At 44.5% G+C, this 21497-nt stretch overlaps 1 protein-coding gene across 3 annotated transcripts in view; it reads left to right on the top strand.

Moving 5' to 3' along the window:
* Positions 1-520: 520 nt before the first annotated feature.
* Positions 521-21497, top strand: part of USP46 (ubiquitin specific peptidase 46) — a gene marked incomplete at both ends in the record, with an annotated part of 59251 nt that continues 38274 nt past the window's right edge. For all 3 annotated transcript variants that reach the window (XM_079703412.1, XM_079703411.1, XM_079703410.1), the window contains one exon: positions 521-556. In XM_079703412.1, the coding sequence (XP_079559538.1) occupies positions 521-556 (36 nt within the window). The remainder of the gene's footprint in view (positions 557-21497) is intronic.

Below are 21497 nucleotides of genomic sequence, written 5' to 3'. Positions count from 1 at the left end.
CAGCCGCGCGAGCGAGGGCCTGGCCGCGCATTCCAACCCGTTCAGAGTGAAGCAGGACAGCAGAAGAGAAAAAGAAAAAAGGCCGAGCAGAGGTGGCCGGGGGCGCGGGCGGGCGGAGGAGGGAGGAGGAGCCGCGGGGACCCGGGCCGGGGCCGGGGCCGGGTCGGGGCCGGGCGCGCGGCGGGAGCGCTCGGGGCGCGGGCTGCACGCGGCGCTCGGACCGCCCCTCCTCCCGGCGCCGCCGGCCGCGGCCCAGGCTCCCTCGCTCCGCCACTCCCCGCCCCTCCGCTCTCCCTCCCGCCTCCCGCCTTCCCCGCCCTCCCCTCCTCCTCTCCTCCCTCCCGGCCTCCCTCTCCCAGCCAAACTGAAAGGCGGACCCCAGGCCGCCTCCCCGCCGCCGCCGCGCCGCCGCCGCCGCCGCCGCTGCCGCGCCCGGCCTCCCCGCGAGCGCTTCACCATGGCCGGTCCTGTTTTCACCTTATAAAGATGGCGGTGCGGGATCGCTGTAACCTTTAGACTAATGACTGTCCGAAACATCGCCTCCATCTGTAATATGGTGAGTGGCCGCCGCCGCCGCCGCCGCCTCGGGGGTCGCGCCCCAGGCGCGGCGAGGCGAAGAAAGGGAAACCCGAGTCGCACGCCCGCCCGGCGGCCGGTGGGGGTGGGGGCGGCGGGGGCGGCGCGGCCCCGCCAGAAGTTCCCGGCCACCGGGCTGGGCGGGCCGGTCGCGGCCCCGAGCCCCCCGCCCCCTTCTCGGTCCCGACCGGGGACCCCGCTTGCCGGTCCCCGGGCCGAGCCGCTGCGCCTCCGCCCTCGGGTTAGGGTGGAAGCGTCTTGGGGGGGAGGCAGAACCCGGACGTCCCGGTGGACCGGGTTGGAGGAGAAGCTGGTGGCTGGGGGGGCACCCATCCTGTCCTTGCCACAGATAAAGCCCTGCCGGACTCCCTGACCGCCCTCATCTCATTTTTGGGTTCACTCCTTAAACTGTATTTAAGATTCACTTTGCAGAGGCAATAGGTGTATCTGGTGAAATCTGAAATGTGATAGAGCTGTAAAAAAGTGCAAAATTGTGGTTACGGAAGTGAACTTCTACCTGGTTTAGGAAAGCATGGCATTTGCTTTGGATGCCTCAGTTTTCCCATCTGTGAAAGGGGGACAAGGTTATAAGGCAGTAACAATTAGAGGCCCTAAGGGTGGGGCCGGCTGGGGGCGTGGAGTTGGTCTCCAGGATTATCCTGCCTGATCCACTGTAGACCCAAGCGCGGACTGGTGGGCGTGGCCACAGCAAGGGGACCTTGCTGGGCTCTGAGTTGGACTGGGTCCATGACGTGGTGAGCACTTTAACTTGGGTTTCTCCCATTGCTTTCCCTTCGTTTTCATTTTCTACAGGAACAGCCTCCAGCCCTTGGGTCCCCAGGGTGCATCCTGCTGGTACCTCTACTTGTCAGAGCCTTGGAGAGCACAGCTCGCCCCCTGGAGTAAGGCATTGCCTTCCTGTGCAGGATGAGAGAGTGTGTGCTTTGCCTTGGCTCTCCAGGGTTCCCCCGCCCCGCATCTAGTTTCCCCTCCCCCCAGCTGAATGGAACACATGCTCTTTTAATGCCAGTTTGGGGGAACCTCCCTTGAAGCTAATAATACAGGCCACTAAAGGGAATCTGAGGAGGCTTGATTGAGAAGCCTGGGAGTAAGGTGATCTGGCTGCCCTTCCCCCATCACCCAGCTTTATAAATCTTCTGTCCCACATTCTGTTGCAAGATTAACAACATGGGAAAGGAGCATTAAGGAGCCATGTGTTAGCTCAGGGGTGGAATCAAGACCCACTGGTGCTGGCTTCAGTTTTCAGCACCGTTGGACGTGGCTACCGCTGTGGTCGGCAGAGCAGTTGCTGGGCCTTCCCAGAGTGATAGCTGCAAAGGTACTGGTGCAGGACCAGCTGTGGTGAGTGGCTCCTGGCACGTTTACATTTCCTCTCTTCCTGCCTTTTCCACACAGAGATAGGTCTTCTGCTCCTTCCTGTCGAGTGGCATTAATGTTGCTTGGTGCAGTGAAAAGATCCTCTCCATCTCTCTGTCTGCTAAGACCAGCTCCTGAGGGGAACTCTGAAACCAGAGCATCTCCAATACTCTCTTTCGTGCCTGCTGGGGTGGCCTTGGGCTTACAGGGCAGTGAAGCTCTTGGTGGTGTTCCTGTCCTGCTTGTGTGTGGTGACACCTCTCTGTATTGAACCAGGCTGGAAACTTGAGAGCTAACATGTCCCAAGATGAAGTCAGTCCCCTGCTTTTTTTTTTTTTTTGGCCCTCAATGCAGTTGGGGCTTCTTAGCACACCTGAGTAGAATGTCACAACCTGTTTCCAGTAAAACTTGGCCAGGGAGGCAAGCTGCAGGGAGGACATGAGAAGAGCGGGCTGGCACTGTGTCTGGAAAGTTGGCACCTCATATGGAGTCCCTAAAAAGGCCCCAAATTTAGGGTCATCACCCAGGTGAGGTGAGGAACCAATAATTCATAACTAGGGAGTCTTACGTTTCTAGTTTCTGTATGGACACTGTGCCTGGAGTAAGTGATATGAAGAGCTTGGGCTCTAAAGTCAGACTTCTGGATTCAATGACCTGCTTCTAATATATACTAGCTTTTTGTCCTTGAACAAGTTGCTCTCTCTACTACTTTCCTTATCTATAAGAAGGGGATGATAATGGTTCCTACCTCATGGGACTGTTGTATTAAATGAGTTACTGAGCCTAGTATGTAGCAAGTACTCATTGAGTGTTAGTTGTTATCAACATCATCTTTCTCGTTATTATGTCATCTTCAATGGTTTAAAGGGCAATGGGTTTGATGTCTTCTTGTACCTGATGGAAGCAGCCACTAAGATAACCCACATGTTCATTTATGCAAACCAAGCTGACTGCAGTATAGGGAGGCTGGGATGGGAATCCTTAACTCCGCCCCTTATAAAAGGCTGCTCAGGTCAGTGTGGCCCCTCCCAGTCTTGCTTCCCACAGAGGAGGCTCGGTGATGAGGAGACTGCTGTCTTTTCACTTGATCAAACATACGTTTTCATTGGACCTCTCTTTAGATTCTTCACTTGATGATGAATTGTTTCCAGGTAGGTTTTCTATGGGTCTCTCCTCACTGTTTCATTTCTCTCTGGGGCTCTTACTGATCCTTCCCACTCCCAACTCCATTTGGCCCCAGCTGGTCTGAGTCGTAGTTAGAACGAGTGACAGTTTTTTGGGTTTTTTTTAAGCAGGTCATTTGGCATATTTTAAACAGGCTGATGTGTGTCCAGAAAGAGTGTTAAAAGATATCATCCTTCTAGGTAAGACTTGTGCAAACCGACCTAGCATTGAGAAGTGGATTTGTTTCATCCAGCCGACAAGAAAGGACCCAGCAGAGCAGGAAAAACCTTGTAGCAAATCCTTTGTGTGATTGAAAAATAAACACCTTCTCTTTTCCCCACACTTCTTGTGCCAGTTTTAGGTACAGGAGTTGTGGAAAATATTCACATCCCTCCGCTTGTCCCCTACCCCACTGAAGTTTTATAGTCCATTGGCAGTTTAATGTGAGTTCCCATTTGTTTTAATTTCACTTCGTGTGAATTCCTGCCATAGTGATTCTTGATCAACTTGCTTAGGGCTTGTCAGCTTAGCCACACAGCGTTTCTGGTTCAGAGATAGTAAAGCTTGTTTGGCTGGTGTGTTGTAATTTTTAAAATGTACTAGCCGCTACCAAGCATAAGGAAATGTTCCTTGTTGATAATCCTGACTTTTGTCCAGACCAATGGATTTAACTTCCTACATATTTTTATGGCCCTACAAATGGAAGGTTTTTTAGGGGTAGATTTTGTTTGAAGAGCCTGAGAAATTTTCTAAAGAGGAAGCATTTGTTAGGAGAAACCAAATGTGCCCTCTAGAAATGTGACTTGTACTGATGCAAATTGGCCTAAATCATCAGATCTTAATTTCACTTGTAATAGCGCTGTAAGTTGTGCCATGGAAGAAATGCTGTGTGTCAAATAGATTACATTTTGTTCCCGAAAATGGCCATCTGTTGAGGACCTTTATATTAGTGTTGGCACATATTATGTGCAGGTACTTAATTGAATGAGGTGAGTCCCTGTCCCCAAGGAGCTCAGTGGTTTCTTATCTTGTGGGTAAAACATTGGTAAAGATGAAACAATTTCAATACAGTGTGGTATCCACAGGGATAAAGGTTGAACAAAATCTCAGAAGCGATTCAGTGGACTAATGAACACAGCAGGATGTTTCTGTAATATAGTTTGCATTTGACTCAAGTTTGACTATTTTTTTAATTTGATATGAGGACATGATTATAGTCAGCGTAACTTAGAACTGGAATCTGTGCCATTGGGTGTTTCTCCAGCTAAGCCTGAGTCTAATGGTGTCTCTGGACAAATTGTTATATTTCTTGGGACCTTAGTTTTTTTCCTCAGCTTGTAAAACTGATATATATATTTTTGGTTGTCAGAAACTTCTTAGTGAGTAGTAGTTTCTGGAGTCTTTACTTGAGTGGCTAACTACTTTGTTTAAAACTGTGTTGAATTTACCAGATATGACCATTTCAGCATTCATTGAACAACCCCAGGATATTATTGGACATCACTATGAGTGCCAGATTTGAATTCTTGTAAATAGATGAAGTCACCTTGATATGAAGGGGAAGTAGAATTAGTAAACATTTGTAACAACGCTAGAGGATTTTTATAGAGATCACTTTATGTTGGTAAGTCAGTTACTTATTTGAGGCAAGTGTTTTGAGAATAGTTGAAAAAACTTTAAAGTTACTTAAAAATATGTAAATCTCAAAATTTGGAAGAGATAACTTGCTTCTTCTTCTATTACTGTTACTCCTTCCCGTTGTCAAAGATAATTGGAAATCGTAAGTTGAGTTTAATATATCAGCTCGGAGAGGTTAAGGTCATGTGTGAGCGTCTCCACTGATACTTGTCAGATTTAGAAATTGCAGCCTGAGGTGGCATGGGTTAATGTTTAAAGAAAAATTCTGTTCTTCTGGCCTCTCAGATCTAATATGGAGGAGTTTGTGTTGGGTTAGGACCTGACAATTAGGTCTACAGATTCTTCTTTGTTTTTCTTGGAATCGTAAGGGAAAACAAAGCTGAATGACAATATTTAGTTAGAATTAACGTGATACCATTTTCTGGATATCAACTATGTGTGTTCCAGTTCACCCAAACAATAAAACCTATTTATTTTTCATTAATGTGGAATTTTGGTGTGTTTGGGTTGTAACTGAAAGTAATTTTCAGTTTTGATTCTCTTGAGCAATTAAGAGAAGATTGTCTAGTTCACGTCTTCCCTCTCCCTCTCCCCCCTGCCCCAGTCTGTCTAGTTAGTTTGAATGAGTTGAGGTTTTATGATGGTATCTAATTCTGTGGTATCATCAGAAAGGTATCTCTTGGTGGTTTTATTTCTGGCCTACCCACGGAGCCAGCCCAAAGCAAATCGATTGGGAGAGATGTAAAAAAATGGTGTCTTTTAGTCTAGTTAACTTTTCTGGCCTAAATATTTTATGTAACTTCTTACAATAAACCTTCAGTTGTGGTGGAACCAAATGCTAGTCTAAGGGTTTGAAAGACCTTGCTGATCTTTTAAGAGAATAGGCCACCCCAAAATGAACCAGCAAAAACATTTCTTGAGGCAAATAAGTTCTGTGTCAGCAACCAACCCCGGCACTAAAGGCTTTTCGGAATATTTCTGTTCTGGGATTGTGGCTTCGAATTTTGGGGACATCGTAAGTCCTCTACATGGAATTTTACCACAATTCTGAGAATGATTATTTGCCATGGGTAGTTTGAAGAGTGAGAGGGGAACCCTGTTGGTTCTCTGAGCTTTCCATTTGTAGGTTCAACCTTCCTCCTGCCCATCAAGTTCTTTTTTTTAAAAAAAAAATTTATTTATTTGGCTGCGCCTGGTCTTGGTTGCGGCATGCGGGATCTAGTTCCGTGATCAGGGATCGAAGCCGGGCCCCCTGCGTTGGGAGTGCGGAGTCTCAGCCACCGGACCACCAGGGAAATCCCCATCAAGTTCTGATTCTACTCTCAGAACCGCCAAATGCTTTCAAGTAGCTCAGACTTGGGACCCTTTTTCTAGGTGGTGATGAATTTCAGGCATACAGAAAAATATGGAGACTGATAAGAGTGAACACCCAGTATCTTCCATCCTGTGAAGAAATAAAATATTACAAATACAAGTGAACCTTTCTCCATCTCATTCCCTTCCCCCCAGACAATGACCACTATTCTGAATTTGGTGTTTAACACATGTTTTTATACCTTTACTAGATACGTAGGTATTCATAAACCAGATTTGAGTATTGCTTCCTCACGTTTGTAATGCTGAAAAATCTGTTTGCTTTTGTTTAAATAATGATTTTGAGGTTTATCCATGCAAATACATGTAATTCTAGGTTATTTTAACTGCTGTATAATATTCCATCACATGAATGTGCTACAATATATTTATTCATTTTATTGTTGGATTAGTATTTTGTATGTGTGCCATGACAGTTTTGAACCTGTCTCCCTGTGCATCTGTTTAGAGTTTCTCTGTGGTGCATACCTAGAAGGAAATGGCTGGGTCAAAGGAAATGGGCATCTTTGACTCTAATATATTGCCTTATTTCTCTCCAATTTGCATTCCAGCCAGAAGGTTTGAGAGTTTCAGTTGCTCCACATGCTTGCAGGCACTCAGTATTGTTAGACTTAATGTTTTGCCAGTCTGATGGGTGTGAAATGATATCTTTATGGTTTAAAATTTGCAATTTCTTGTTTTCTAGTGAGGCTGAACATCTTTTCATGTGTTTATTTTGCTGGGTTGTTTTTTTCTTTCTTTTATTAATTTTTTTAACATCTTTATTGGAGTATAATTGCTTTACAATGGTGTGTTAGTTTCTACTTTATAACAAAGTGAATCAGCTATACATATACATTTATCCCCATATCTCCTCCCTCTTGCGTATCCCTCCCTCCCACCCATCCCTCCCCTCTAGGTGGTCACAAAGCACCGAGCTGATCTCCCTGTGCTCCGCGGCTGCTTCCCACTAGCTATCTGTTTTACATTTGGTAGTGTATATATGTCCATGCCACTCTCTCCCTTCTTCCCTGCTGGGTTTTTATTTTTTAATTTTATTAAAAAAAAACTTTTTATTGAGGTATAGTTGATTTACAGTGTTGTTCAATTTCAGGTGTACAGCAAAATGATTCAGTTATATACACACATATATATTGTTTTTTAGATTCTTTTCCATTATAGGTTGTTACAATATATTGAGTAGAGTTCCCTGTGCTACACAGTAGGTCCTTCTTGGTGATCTATTTTATATACAGTAGTGTGTATATGTTAATCGCAAACTCCTAATTTATCCCCCCCGCCACCACCCTTTGTGCTGTTTTTTTTTTTCCTCTCTTTTTTCTTTTTCAGCCGCACCGCATGGCTTGTGGGATCTTAGTTCCCTGACCAGGGATTGAACCCGGGCTCCTGGCGGTGGGAACGCCAAGTCCTAAGCACTGGACCTTGAGAGAAGTCCCTGCGCTGGGTTGTTTTATTTATTTATTTTTTAAAAAACTTTTATTTATTTATTTATTTTTGGCTGCATTGGGTCTTCGTTGCTGCGCGCGGGCTTTCTCTAGTTGCTGAGAGCTGGGGTTACTTTTCGTTGCGGTGCACGGGCTTCTCATTGTGGCGGCTTCTCTTGTTGCGGAGCATGGGCTCTAGGTGTGCAGGCTTCAGTAGTTGTGGTGCTCGGGCTGAGTAGTTGTGGCACATGGGCTTAGATGCTCCATAGCATGTGGGATCTTCCCGGCCCAGGGCTCAAACCCCTGCATTGGCAGGCGGATTCTTAGCCACTGCACCACCAGGGAGGCCCTGGGTTGTTTTAAATCCAGGGGCTCCAGAGCAGTTTTCCAGGGCTTGAAAGTCAGGATTGTGGTGTTGGTTTTGTCTGCACGTAGGGAAAAGGAAAATGAAGGGGAGCATCAGGGAGACCAAAGAAAAAGTCAAGCAAGATAAGGATGGAATGGAAGATAGAGGCTGAGGACATGATAACAAGGTGGGGAAAATGTAGCAAAAGGATTATAGACTAGAATGGAGAAGATAGTCTTGAGTGTTGAGAGGAAATTTGGGATCTTTTACTGTGCTAGCCAGGCCTCAGTTCAAGTTACATCGTTCATGCCTTGTTTAATCGAATTTGGCTTTGGTGAAAATCGTGTCTGGGGCCTCTTCCGGTGAGAATAGCAGCAAGGCTGGACCTGTGGAGCTTTGTTTACCCAGTTGCTTTTTGAAGTTCTTTCAGAAAGGCAATGTGAAGTTATGTTCCTCTTCCTGAAACACATTTCTTTGTCCTTCAGGTTAGATACACTGTGCAGGAAACCAGTTTTTATCAGGATCTGCTTGAATGTACTTGTGGAATTATGATCTCAAGTATTTAGAAAACATTCCCTGTACTTTATTTTAATTTTCAGAGTATGATGAATGTCACCTTATTGAACGCAGACACGTATGGTTTTAAAAATATGAGTAACATTAACTTAAAAAATATACCTGAGTGGTTCTTCGGTGTACGAAAGAATTGTGCCCACAGGTGCATTCTTTTATTAAAAATTCAGCCTCTGGGTTTCTGCCCTCAGAGATTTTGATTAAGTAGGTCTAAGGTAGAAAACCTGGAATCTGCATTTTAATAAATATTCCCTCCTCTTCTCACTCCCTCTTCCTTCTGTGGCAGGTGAGCTAAGGATCACAGTTTGAGAAATGTTGCTTTCCTTGGGTAATAACCTTGGCCTCCTAAAAAAATATATATAGCCTATAGAAATTATCTGCCATGTGAAAGGTTTTTTTAAGTCTATATAAAATTATTTAAGGTAGTAATTTAACTTCAAGAGCTATAGATCATTGCCATTCTGTAGATGTATTTCCTGATATTAAATAGTAGAGTTTTATTGCTTTATGTTCCTGTAACAGGGATTCCCAACCCTGGTTATATATCACATCCCCTGTGAAGCTTTTGAAAGTAATTTTAAAGAAGTTAAATCACAAAACATTAGCACCCAAAAAAGTATGGAAAAAAAGAATGTAATTTAATATATGTTATATACCCAAATGCCAACCCTTCAGATTTAACAGACTTTACTTTAATCGTATTTGGTTAAGATCATTTTTTAGATATGCTACCTTAAAAAAAACACTAACCACTGCTATCTCTTTCCTATCCCCTCCTCCTAGAACTGACCATTTTCCTGAAGATGGTATGTGTTTACCATGCATGTCTTTATACTTCTATTTATGAATCCATAAGCAGTATATCTGTGTGTGTAAAACTGTATAGACTTTGTGACTATCTTTTTTCACTCAACAATTATATTCGAGAATATGTTGACACATATACATCTATTTATTTTCTATTTATTCATTCTAAGGGCTCTTTAACAGTATTTTTTGACTTCACCATGGTTTACTTATTCATTCCCTTATTTAGGGACAGTTGGATAGTTTCCAGAATATTCTGTCTGGAAACAGTGCTGCAGTGAATGTTCTTGTTCCTATCTTCTTTGCACACATGCCTCCATTTCTCCAAGATATAGTCCTGGAAGTGGAAATGCTGCTCTTAGGATATGCTCGCCCGCAGCTTCCCTAGGTATTGTCACATTGTTCTCCACCGTAGTTGCATGAATTGGAGCTTGTCTGATAAGGAGCATCTAGGGCTTCAGTCTCAGTTTCTGACTGTAAGGAGGTGTAGGTAGGTCTGGAGTGGGTTTTAGGCACCCGCATTTTTTCCTTAAGTGCCACCCTTGATTCTGATCAGCACCCAAGGTTGAAAAAAACCACTGTGTTAGACTGGCAACCCCACGAGGGCAGGAGCTATGTTTATCTTATTCACTGGGGATTTCCCAGCATTCAGCACAGTGTGGTAGATTCACAGTAAATAATTACTGGATAAATGAAGGAAGAGATGCAGCATGGGAGAATGGAAGGATTGCCTTGCAGTAAAGCAGTGCTCCTCAATTTTTTTTTTTTTTTTTTAAATTGGGTGCTGTCTCAATTATCCTTTATTTGTAGTTTACCTTGAATTACTCTGGTAACCTATTGAGGTTTTTTTTTTTTTTTTTTTTCCCTCCAATTCGCGCTGTCTCGGCGCACGTACGTGTCACCAGCTCTTTTTTTTTATTATTATTTTTTATTTTTTTTTATTTATGGCTGTGTTGGGTCTTCGTTTCTATGCGAGGGCTTTCTCTAGTTGTGAGTGGGGGCCACTCCTCATCGCGGTGCGCGGGCCTCTCACTATCGCGGCCTCTCTTGTTGCGGAGCACAGGCTCCAGACGCGCAGGCTCAGTAATTGTGGCTCATGGGGCCAGCTGCTCCGTGGCATGTGGGATCTTCCCAGACCAGGGCTCGAACCCGTTTGTCCGGCATTGGCAGGCGGACTCTCAACCACTGCGCCACCAGGGAAGCCCCAATATTTTTTTTTTTTTTTTTTTTCCCTGTCATGCCGTGCAGCATGCGGGATCTTAGTTCCCTGGCCAGGGACCAAACCCGTGCCCCCTGCAGTGGAAGCACGGAGTCATAACTATCATAACTATTGGACTGCCAGGGATTTCTCAAATTGTCTTGTCTGCAGGAGTTACCTGGGGATCTCGTTAAAATGCAGATTCTGATTCACTAGGTTAGGAGTGGGGCTGAGATTTTGCCTTTCTAGCATCCTCTCTCGTGACCTCCTGGTTTGGGGAGCACACTTAAGACCCTAGGGAGAAAAGGAAAACAATTTCTTTTTTCCATACAGCTCTAAAGTGGAGCAGTTTGGGGTTTAAAATCCTGCTTGGTAAATCTCAAGGCCTGTTTCCCCATCTCTTTACAACACAAAATGGCATGATGAAATACCCTCCTCACGGCTTTTTTTTTGGAGAATCAAAGGATATCTTGCCTGCGGAAGTGTTTTGTGAGCTGTGATGCCCTCACGCGTATTACTTTTTCATAATTCTCTTTTAGCGAATGAACATTTTCCTTCAGTTTGTTCAAAGCACAGAACTGTTGGTATTGCAAGAGCCAATGGGATCCTTTCATTTTGACCTGCCATCTACATTTAGTGGGCATTTTGGGAAAAATAGGATTGGGGAAGGAGGTTGGGCAAGAGCAGAGGTAAAATTCATCAGATGCTGCGGTTCTGACTGCGGGTGCTGAGGAAGTGGGGTTCCCTTCTCACTGTTTCTTGAGTGTGAAGGGCTAGAATGAGGTCACATCTCTGCCAGTCAGCTCTCCAATTTCTTCCCCAGGTCAGACACTTAAAGTGAGAGGGGGCATGCTCAAACTAATTATTTGATACTAATTGATCTATAGGTGTAATCAGAGCTATTCAGGGCAAACTAGGCCTGTGGTCAACCCAAGGTTAAGCCACCACAGGACACTGTCATTTAGATACAAGTGTTCAGGATGCTTTGGTAACTGGCGTCCTGCCTCATCCATCTGAGAGAGGCTGGCTGGTGTGGAGAGTGGAGGGCGGATGAAAATAAAATAAATACAAATAAAGTGACATTTAGAACTCTTGTGTATTGTGGGCTGGGGTATTCCCAAGCTTCTCTTCCTCTAGAGAAAAGCCATGGACTGGATCCACTTCCTTAGACCCGTGATTTTCAAGTGTCAGTTTGTTGTCCTTCACGGTTTTCATTATATCTCAGAACCACCTGAACTTATTTATTTAGTAGTTGTCCTTAAATCTGTTCAGCTTCTTTTAATTTGGCCTCATTCTGTGCTATGACATCTGTGAAGTAACGGGTTTGATGAGCTGGTTATGTGCTTTTTAAATACATATCAAAAGCGTAGTTGCTAAAGTGAAAAATGTTCATATTCGTGCCACCTAAGATTATCTCCCCTCCCTTGGGCATTCATGGTCTGTAGTTAGGGAGACATTGGCTCAGATAAGAGGTTCTTTATGGTGGTTCACCTAACTGGCTCTTGGAGGAGCCCTGTTAAACGGTTTGCGGATTGCAGGCTGGCGAGCTTCCTCCTGAGGCAGGTCAGCGTGTGGATGGGATCCGGTTGGTCGGGTGTGAGAGCTGGCCATCATCCACCCTCTCAGAGACTCTGCTTCTCATCCATGGCATGTGGGTGATGAGAGAACTTCCCTCCCTGGGGCATTGTGGGGCGTAAGTGGAATCATTTGTGTCTAGCACTTAGCCCAGTGCCTGGCCATTTAATTGCAGTTTTCTTCTAGAGCCCCCTCCTTCCCACTAGCTAAGGAGTCCAAAGGCTGTAGTGGAAAGAGCCCTGATCTTGGGATCCGAGGTCCCGGGTTCCAATCTTGATCCTGCCACTTTGTCACTTTTGTGGCATTGGGCAGGTGAGTTTAGGTCTCTGGGTCTGTATGAGAGCCATTGCTCCTGGTGAGCAGTGCTGAGAAGATGAGCTAGCATGTTATAAACTCACTGTGGCTTCCAATCTGAGACAAGCCCGGGGAGGGGAAGTGCGTGGAGCGGACAAAAGGAGGAAGAAGCTGTGATTTCCGACTGAGATGTTGTTGGAAGATGCAGGACTGAGGGTGTGTGGCAAAGCTTCTGTAATCATCAGTCAGGATACTGTGTTTTTCCTTTCCTAGTAACGAGGGCACATCATGTAGTAAACAATTTTCAGTCATCTGATAAGCATAAACATACCCTCTTGTGTTATCTGGTGTACAGTTAGGTATTCCTAACAAAAACACGTGAGGCGACTAAGCTCAGTTTCTTCCTTTTTTAAAAGAATTTTTAAAGAAAGCTTTTGAAAAGGTTAATATGAGTTACATGGTAGAAATTTTAGATTGTACAAAAGGATGTATGTTGCAATTATACCCACCATCCAATTCTTGTCTCTGGCATCCAGCAGTATTTGCTGTTTCTTCCGCTTCTATTCAGAGGTATCTTATGCATACCCAAGCAAGAATGTTTATATTTCTCTCCTAGTTTTTAAAAACACAAAAGTGCTTGTAGCATGTACTGAACAGTCTTGATCTGCCCTTTGTTTTTGTATCTTGGAGTTGGGTCTGTGTTAGTAAGTAAAGAGCATCCTCATTCTTTTTTTATGGCTGCAGAGTATTCAGTTGCCTGAACATATTGAATTCACTTAACTAGCCCCCAGCTGATGGGCTTGAAGGTAGTGTTCCAGTCTTTGGTATTTTACAAACAAGGCTTCAGGGAACAACTTTGTCCCTACATCATTTTGCATACTTTGGGGTGTATCTTGTCAGCTGACTTCCTAGAAATGGATCTGCATTTGTAACTTTGATGCATTTGTAACTGCCAAATTGCCCTCCACTATCAATATGTGTGACTCTCGTAGCCCACAGCCTTGCCAAAGTCGGATGCTATCCAAAAGCTTTTTTATCTTTGCCAGTGGGGGAAAAAATGGTGTCTTGGTATATTTTTAGTTTGCATTTCTCATATTAGGAGTGAGCTTGAGCAGCTATTCACACATTTCAGAAAACAAGCTCAATTTCATTTAACTGTTTTGCTGTTGGCAATTATTTTCAGTCTGTAGGGAAGGACCAGTTTTATTTTCAATCTGTCACAGACTGATACTTTGGTAAAATACAATAAAACATTAATTGCAAAATGGAATAGAAACCTCAAAGATGCTTAAAACACCAAGTCCAGTTGTTATATTACTAAACTCTACAGGTGCAAACTTACCCGGTCCATTCATTGTACATGTTTTCAGTTTCTGAACTTTGCTCCCCGGCAGAGCAATAACGCTTTGAGCAGTACCGCTGTGAAGACCTGCTACCTCTCTTTTCTCCCCTTGCCATCCTGTCTGGGGAGGGGAGAAGAGAGCACAGAATTTTATATTTTATGTTTCATAATCAATACATTACAGGGTGGTTTCAGTACATTAGACTAAAATATCTCTGGTAGTGCAGCACCGATGCAAGGGCAGGGATTCCACACTGTGAAGTGGGGATAATGCTGTCCTGGTTTTTCACTGATGAAGACCTTGAGCTCGAACTAGAGAGGGGGATGAGAAAAGTACTTGAAATCACCCTATTGGTTAAATTTGAGGACTTGGCCTCTTTGACCTGGGGCTTTGCCAGGATCCTGTGACACCAATGCTGCCTTTCAGGGAAACGATGAGAAGGGTACCTTTGGGTAAAGTAGGAGCTTAAGAGACCTCATGTTCGAGGAGGCAGCTTGGTGCCTTTGCAGAACACTGGGTTGGGAGTGAGGTTCTTGGTTCCAGGTCACTGAATTCAGGGACTGGGTAAATACTTCTTCCTCCACCTTCTGCTAGAAGACAGACCCAGCTCTTTGTTCTCCTTTTTTTTTTTTTTTTTTTTTTTTTTTTACGGTATGCGGGCCTCTCACTGTTGTGGCCTCTCCCGCTCTGGAGCCTGCTCTGGACGCGCAGGCTCAGCGGCCATGGCTCACGGGCCCAGCTGCTCCGCGGCATGTGGGATCTTCCCGGATCGGGGCACGAACCCGTGTCCCCTGCATCGGCAGGCGGACCTTCAACCACTGCGCCACCAGGGAAGCCCCTCTCCTTTTGAGTTGAAATGTCATCTCTGCCTGAGGACTTTGTTAAGCTGTGTCTAGCCACAAAGAGAGTTGTTTTACAAGCCAGAGGCTCTAGCTGCTGTTTACTGTCCTTCCTATGATGACTTGGGATCATTATGTATCCCAGGGTCATCTTTCTTCAGTTGCAGACATTTTTGCTTCTGCGTTACATCATTAAGTGAAGTCACGTTGAGGTTTTTTCCAGAGTTGTTTCTCTCTCCCCAGTATCGTATAAGCCATGGAAATGACGTGCTATCCTGGTGCAGAGTGAAAATGCTCTTTAACTGCCTTCCTGCGGAAGCCTGGAGGGGGGCAGAGGAGCACTGTTGAGCCAGGAGTTGGAGTCGTGATGGTCTTAAGATTGAGGGTTCACAGCTGACCTCTGCCTCATACTAACACTTGACCTTGGCCAGTTACTTAACCTCCATTAATTTCATTTCCCTCACTTATGAAATGGGGATAGTGAGTCTGAGTGTGTGACTTATCTGGAGGGAGAGTGTCAGTGTTGCTCGATGGGACCAGGTGATGTGTGTGCTCTCTGAGCAGGATGGGCGGCATCCATAGCCCCTCTGGGTATTGCCCGCCCGTGGATAGGTGATGTGTGATGGCCAGCAGCCAAAGAGGACACTCTCAGAAGCAGCGGCCCTCTGCCCAGTCTCTATGTCTGCAGCTAAGGAATTACTAAAAGTATGAATGAGAAGACCATCTTCTCTGACTTGTGGTCAGGAGCTCAGGCTCTGGACCAGAGTGGCCTGGGGTTGAGTCCTGGCGCTGCCTCTACTGGCTGAGTGAGCCCGGGCAGGTTCCCTCTGTTCTTGCATGAGTGGCATGGGGACAGTAAGTGGGACTGCCTTGGTTGGCGGACAGTGGAGTCGATGAATACAGAGACATGAGGTTCTCTGAACAACGAGCGGTACATACTGCTTACCCTGTTTACCAAGTTTATTTAGTCAGCAAATTTAGTAAGTGCTTTTGTATGCCAGATGTTCTGCGTGATCCTAGGAGACCAGTCAGTCACAACCCTGTCCTCGTAGAGTTTATGGTCTAGTGTAGGGGTTGACAAACTTGTTGGTAAAGGGCTCAATGGTAAATATTTTAGGCTTTGTGAGCCATGATATCTCTGTCGCAGCTCTTCAACTCTGCTGTCGTACTGTGAAAGTAGCTACCGTAAGTAAATGAGTGATCGCAGCTGTGTTCCAATAAAACTTTATTTACAAAAACAGTTGGTGGGCCACATTTGGCCCATGGACTGTCATTTGCCAACCTGTGGTCCAGTGGGAAGACAGGTGTTAAATAGTCACAAATAAGTAAGTTATTAAAAATTGTGATTCGTTGTATGAAGAGACACACAGGATTCTGAGAGAGGGAAGGGTCAGGGAAGGTAGCTGTGAAGAAGTGACATTGAAGGCAAATGCTGAGTAGGAGATGGGGGGAAAGAGGGGACGGCTCTGAGGGGCCAGAGAACTGGCCACACTAGTTCTGAGCCAAGAGGCTCAGAATTGCAATCTGCATTTCTGTCTCTGTAGAGACACAGCAGATGCTTTGCCAGTTTCTTTGGATAAGAAAATAATGGCAGTTTTTTCCCTGATATATAATTCATACTACTTCTCCCCACTCACCCCTCCCAAATAATCCCAACACTGAGAGATGAGCTGTATTAATATATTAACACATTTTGTTCTGCATACTTGTGGTGGGTCCTTTCTCTTTCTGTTCCTTTTTTTTTTTTTTTTCTTGTCAGTATCCAAAAATTTAGAAGTTAGGGAAGTGAGAGTGCACGTTTTTCTAGTATTAGGTGTCAGATGGTTTACTTCTTAGAACTCATTTCTGCTTTTTGATCTTGTTTTCACTTTTTCCTATTTTAAACAATATTATTTTCTTTGCCTATTTGGCTAGATAAAAATCCACAGCCTGAAACCATTTTGAAAAAAAAATCTATTTCCTCTTGACTACATCTCAAGTTTCTCCTGATTTTCAACCTCAATTTTATATTCTCTTTAAATAGGTTGCAGTGTTCTGTGGTGATTTTACAGAGAAGGACACCTGTGCTCCTCATTCTAGAATATTTTGAATGGTGCCTCAGAGGTAGGGGTTTACCTGTATAACTCTGTGACCCCTTCTATTTCCTCGGTTTTTCATTCCTGCAATTCTGGGACTCTGAGGGGACCCTGCCACCTTGAGAGTCAATATTGTGTAGTGCTTGGGAGCGTACACTCTGGAGTCAGATGGTGTGAATTCAAACCTAGTTCCAGTACTTATTAGCTGTGTGAACTTGGATAAAGTTACTTACCCTCTCTGTGCCTCAGTTTTCCTATCTTTAAAATGGAGACAATAATGACATCCACCTCACAGCATTATTGTGAGGATTAAAATGAGTAAAATATACATCAAGTCCTCAGAGCAGTGACTGGACACAGTAAGTGTTATTTTTGTGATGTCTATTATTATTATTACTAATTATGTGGAAGCCAGTGACTATAATTCCTCCTTAACCATCCTTGAATTCTGGCAAGTGGCTCCTGACTCATCCTGAAATCTTGAACTACATCACTTCATTTTTGCTTCACTTTCTCCTTAAGGCTCTAGGAATGACCTTTTGTCATCAGAAGTCTGGGAATACTAGTGCTTCTGAGAATTAGTCCTCTATGTACTTTTGTACTTTGAAAACGTACTTGATAAGTAAACTAGCCTTTTTTGAATATAGACTTAAAAATGTAGTTTTAGCAACAATATTCACCTCTCCTGTCATATATTTTAATTCATGGTTTATAACCAGTGACTTTTTCTCTGTGTACTTAGAAATCCTTACATGTTATTTCAGGCCTTTCTCCACTTTGTACAGTCTTGAAAGAGATCCTGCCTGCCTTAGGATGCAGAATTGGGGGAGGAGGTTTATGTTTCTGGGCCTTGGTTTTTTTCATCTGTGGAATGGAGCTGATCTCCAAGACCCCTTCCTGGTCTCTGTTTTTGGTTTAGCCTCCTGCATATTATACAATGTTCTCATTGGTTTTCTTTTTTTTTTTTTAACATCTTTATTGGAGTATAATTGCTTCACAATGTTGTGTTAGTTTCTGCTGTATAACAAAGTGAATCAGCTATACATATACATATATCCCCATATCTCCTCCCTCTTGCGTCTCCCTCCCACCCTCCCTATCCCACCCCTCTAGGTGGTCACAAAGCACCGAGCTGATCTCCCTGTGCGATGCAGCTGCTTCCCACTAGCTATCTATTTTACATTTGGTAGTGTATATCTGTCATTGCTACTCTCTCACTTTGTCCCAGCTTACCCTTCCCCCTCCCCACGTCCTCAGGTCCATTCTCTACATCTGCGTCTTTATTCCTGTCCTACCCCTAGGTTCATCAGAACCATTTTTTTTTTTTTAGATTCCATATATATGTGTTAGCATACGGTATTTGTTTTTCTCTTTCTGACTTCCTTCACTCTATATGACAGACTCTAGGTCCATCCACCTCACTACAAATAACTCAATTTCATTTCTTTTTATGGCTGAGTAGTATTCCATTGTATATGTGTGCCACATCTTCTTTATCCATTCATCTGTCAATGGACACTTAGGTTGCTTCCATTTTTGGAAATAAGTAGTGCTATTGTAAATAGTGCTGCAGTGAACACTGTGGTACATGACTCTTTCTGAATTATGGTTTTCTCTGATTATATGCCCAATAGAGGGATTCATGGGTCATATGGTAGTTCTATTTTTAGTTTTTTTAAGGAACCTCCATACTGTTCTCCATAGTGGCTGTATCAATTTACATTCCCAGCAACAGTACAAGAGGGTTCCCTTTCCTCCACACCCTCTCCAGCATTTATTGTTTGTAGTATCACCGGTGTGAGGTGATATTCTCATTGGTGTTTATAGACCTAGCAGTGCCATCATTCTGATTATATCCTCCTGGGCGAAAATCTGTCTTCTTCGCCCCTCCCCCGAAGGAAGACATTCTAACATGTTTTCCTATAAACTGCTTTTAAAATTGCTTTAAAAGAAATGCCTTTCTATACCCGTCTTATACATTTATGATTCATCCTTCCCAAGTTGTTGTTATTGTTGGTTTTGTGTTTTTGTACCACCCCTTGGCAGTCACACAGTTGCTTTCAGAAGTGCTGTGAAGAGCTAGCATTACAGTCTTCTTGTTGGAACTTGTCCCAGCCCAGATTCTATTTTTAATAAAGTGTGGTGCATTGTTTTCAAAGGTTACCAAATTTTTTACTGATGAAACTGAGAACTGTGTTTCTTATACCCCCAGACCCTGTGATTTACTGCTATAGATTAGTTTTTTGTTCAGCATCTGGTCAGTTATTCTCAGTGCCTTCCGTTTGCCTTATGTATCACTGTGCTTGGTGCCCGCAGTAGAACTGCAGGCTCTTGGGTTTGCAGCACACCTTGCAGTTTACGTAGTGCTGATAATGTTCCCCGTTTTGTTTGATTCTCTCTGCCACCTGAGCCATAGGCAGGCTGAATATCCCACTTCTCAGCCAGGAAACTAAGGCCAAGAGAGGGGAAAACAAATTCATACCGGGGGGAAAAATGGCCAAATAAAGCTCTGAGTTGTGTGCTGTGGGCCTTAGATAACTGGTCTGCAGGATATTAGTTTGCTAACTTTCTTTTACATTTTTTATGACAAAAATAATACATGCTCATGGTAAAAAATTTGAACAGTTGAGAAAACAAAAGCCCCCGGTGGCCTTGTCATCTGCCAGCCCCACTCCTAGACACTGGTGACAAGTGTTAATAATTTCTCAAGTATTCGTTCTGGAATTTCCATGAGAATGCAGGTGTTGAAGGCAGGCCTGAGCCGCTCTGTCCCTTTGTGTCCCTCAGAAGTAGAGTCGTGCTGGACACGAAGAGGGCTCAGCGTCTGCTGCTTGAAAGGAGGACATTTCCAGTAATTGTCCTGTACACACACTTACTCTCTCACACGTTTTTATTGATACTTATTGCTGTATCTTGGACAAAGTTTCATAGCCATACCTATAGAGTAGCTTTACTTTTTTAAGTAGCTACATGGTATTCCATCCTATTTACTATTGTAATTATTTAACCAGTTATTTCTAACTTTTTCCTCTTGCAAACCTTGCTGGGGAGGACCATCTGAGATGTTGCCTGATGATCGTTCCTTCAGTATCCTTTTTCCATCTCTAATTTTGGCTGGCTATAGAGCCCATTTGCCAGGCTCTCCTGGCAGCTAGGTGTGGCCGTGTGGCTGGGTGAGACTCTGGCCATCGGGATCATGAGCAAAAGTGATGTATGTGACTTCCAGGAACATTCTTGGAAGAGAAGGCGCAGTCTCTCCCCGTCTTGTCTGCTTCCCCCTGGCGGAGGTTGTTTGATGATAGGGGCTGGAGTGACCATGTTGGTTCCCAAGATGCATTCTTGAGGATGACAGAGCAACAAGATAAAAGGAGCCTGAGTCCCCAGCCCTGCAGAGCTGCCGTGTCAGGCCTGCGCTGCTTCCTCTTGAACTAAACTTCCATCTTGTTTAAGCCAGGCCTGGATTATTTTGGTCCTTGCTATAGTCTCTGTATCTTTTCTACCTGTGTGAGTTTAGATGTGGAACAAATTGCTTAAAGAAGAATTGCAGGGTTGAAGGATGTGCTCATTTAAAATTTCGATTTATACTGTCTAGTTGATCTTTAAGCTCCCACCATCTGTCATGAAACATTCCCCATCATGTGTGTGTCCTTTTATCATACAGAGATTTACATTTAACGTAGAGAACTCCAAAATCTGTTAAAGATGCACAAAAATTCATGTTACCAGTGGAAGACGCTAGCATGTGAAGCAAGAGGTTGGTTCCAGATGTCAGTATCAGTGACATTCTGTATCCATGGGAAGGAATTCCCAGGGTGTATATTTATAAACGAGACGGGAGAATGGGGAAATGGAAGGGAGCACCATGTAGGCCTGACTGAACAGTAGATCGGGGGAGCTCACACACCTGTGTCCAAATGATCATGGACATGGAAGCAACTTGCACAGCCCTAACCATCCCCATCTGTGCACGCATGCATCCATCCATCCAACCAACCATCCACTCATTCGTCCATCCATCCACCCACCCACCCACCCACCCACCCAGCAGGCCTGGGCCTAATCTGTGCCAGCCACTGAGAGTGCAGTATTAAGCAGGTCAGACATAAGTCATTGCTCCTGTGAGACACGTAGTTGAGGGGGTAGGACAGATATTAATAATTACATAAATAAGAATTGTAGTAAACACTGTAAGGGAGACAGACAGAGTGGAGGTTGTTGGGGTAGGGGTGTGTTAGTTTCCTGTTGCTGCTGTAAAATAGGACCATGGACTTAGCAGCTTAAAACGACAGGAATTTATTCTCTTCGAGCTCTGGAGGTCAGAACTCCTAAAATCAAGGTGTCGGCAGGGCTGCACAGCTTCTGGAGGCTCTAGGAGAGCCTTTTCCATTTTCTAGGCCCTGCCTGCACTCCTTGGCTCTGGGCCCCTTCCATCATCAAGGCCGGCAGTGTAGCATCTTCTGGTCTCTCTGTGAACTGTGCTTCTGTCGTCACATCTCCTCGCTGACTCTGATACTCCTGCCTCTTTCTCATGAGGACCCTAGATGACACTGGGCCCACTGAGGTCATCCAGGATAACTGCCCCCCGCCATCTCAAGATTGTTAAATCAATCATACCTGCAGAGTCCCTTTTGCCACATAAGTTAACATATTCACAGGTTCCAGGGATTAGGGTGTGGACATCTTTGAGGGGCCACTATTCTGTCCATTACAGAGACTATCTGAATCTAGGGGTGGCCGGTAAAGAATTCCCGGAGAAGGATGATAGGGTACAGCCAGGTGAAGAAGTAGGGGAAGAGCATTCAGGTGATGGATGGGAGGGAACTTGAGGGATTTGAGGACCAGAACAAAGGCCATCCTAGTAGGCCAAGTGTATGAGAGAATGGGTGGCAGGAGG

The sequence above is a fragment of the Hyperoodon ampullatus genome (assembly GCF_949752795.1).
Source record: "Hyperoodon ampullatus genome assembly, chromosome: 1".
NCBI classification, from domain to species: Eukaryota; Metazoa; Chordata; class Mammalia; order Artiodactyla; family Ziphiidae; genus Hyperoodon; species Hyperoodon ampullatus.
The sequence above is the reverse complement of the archived record's forward strand: the minus strand, read 5'-3'. Positions and strand labels throughout refer to the sequence as shown.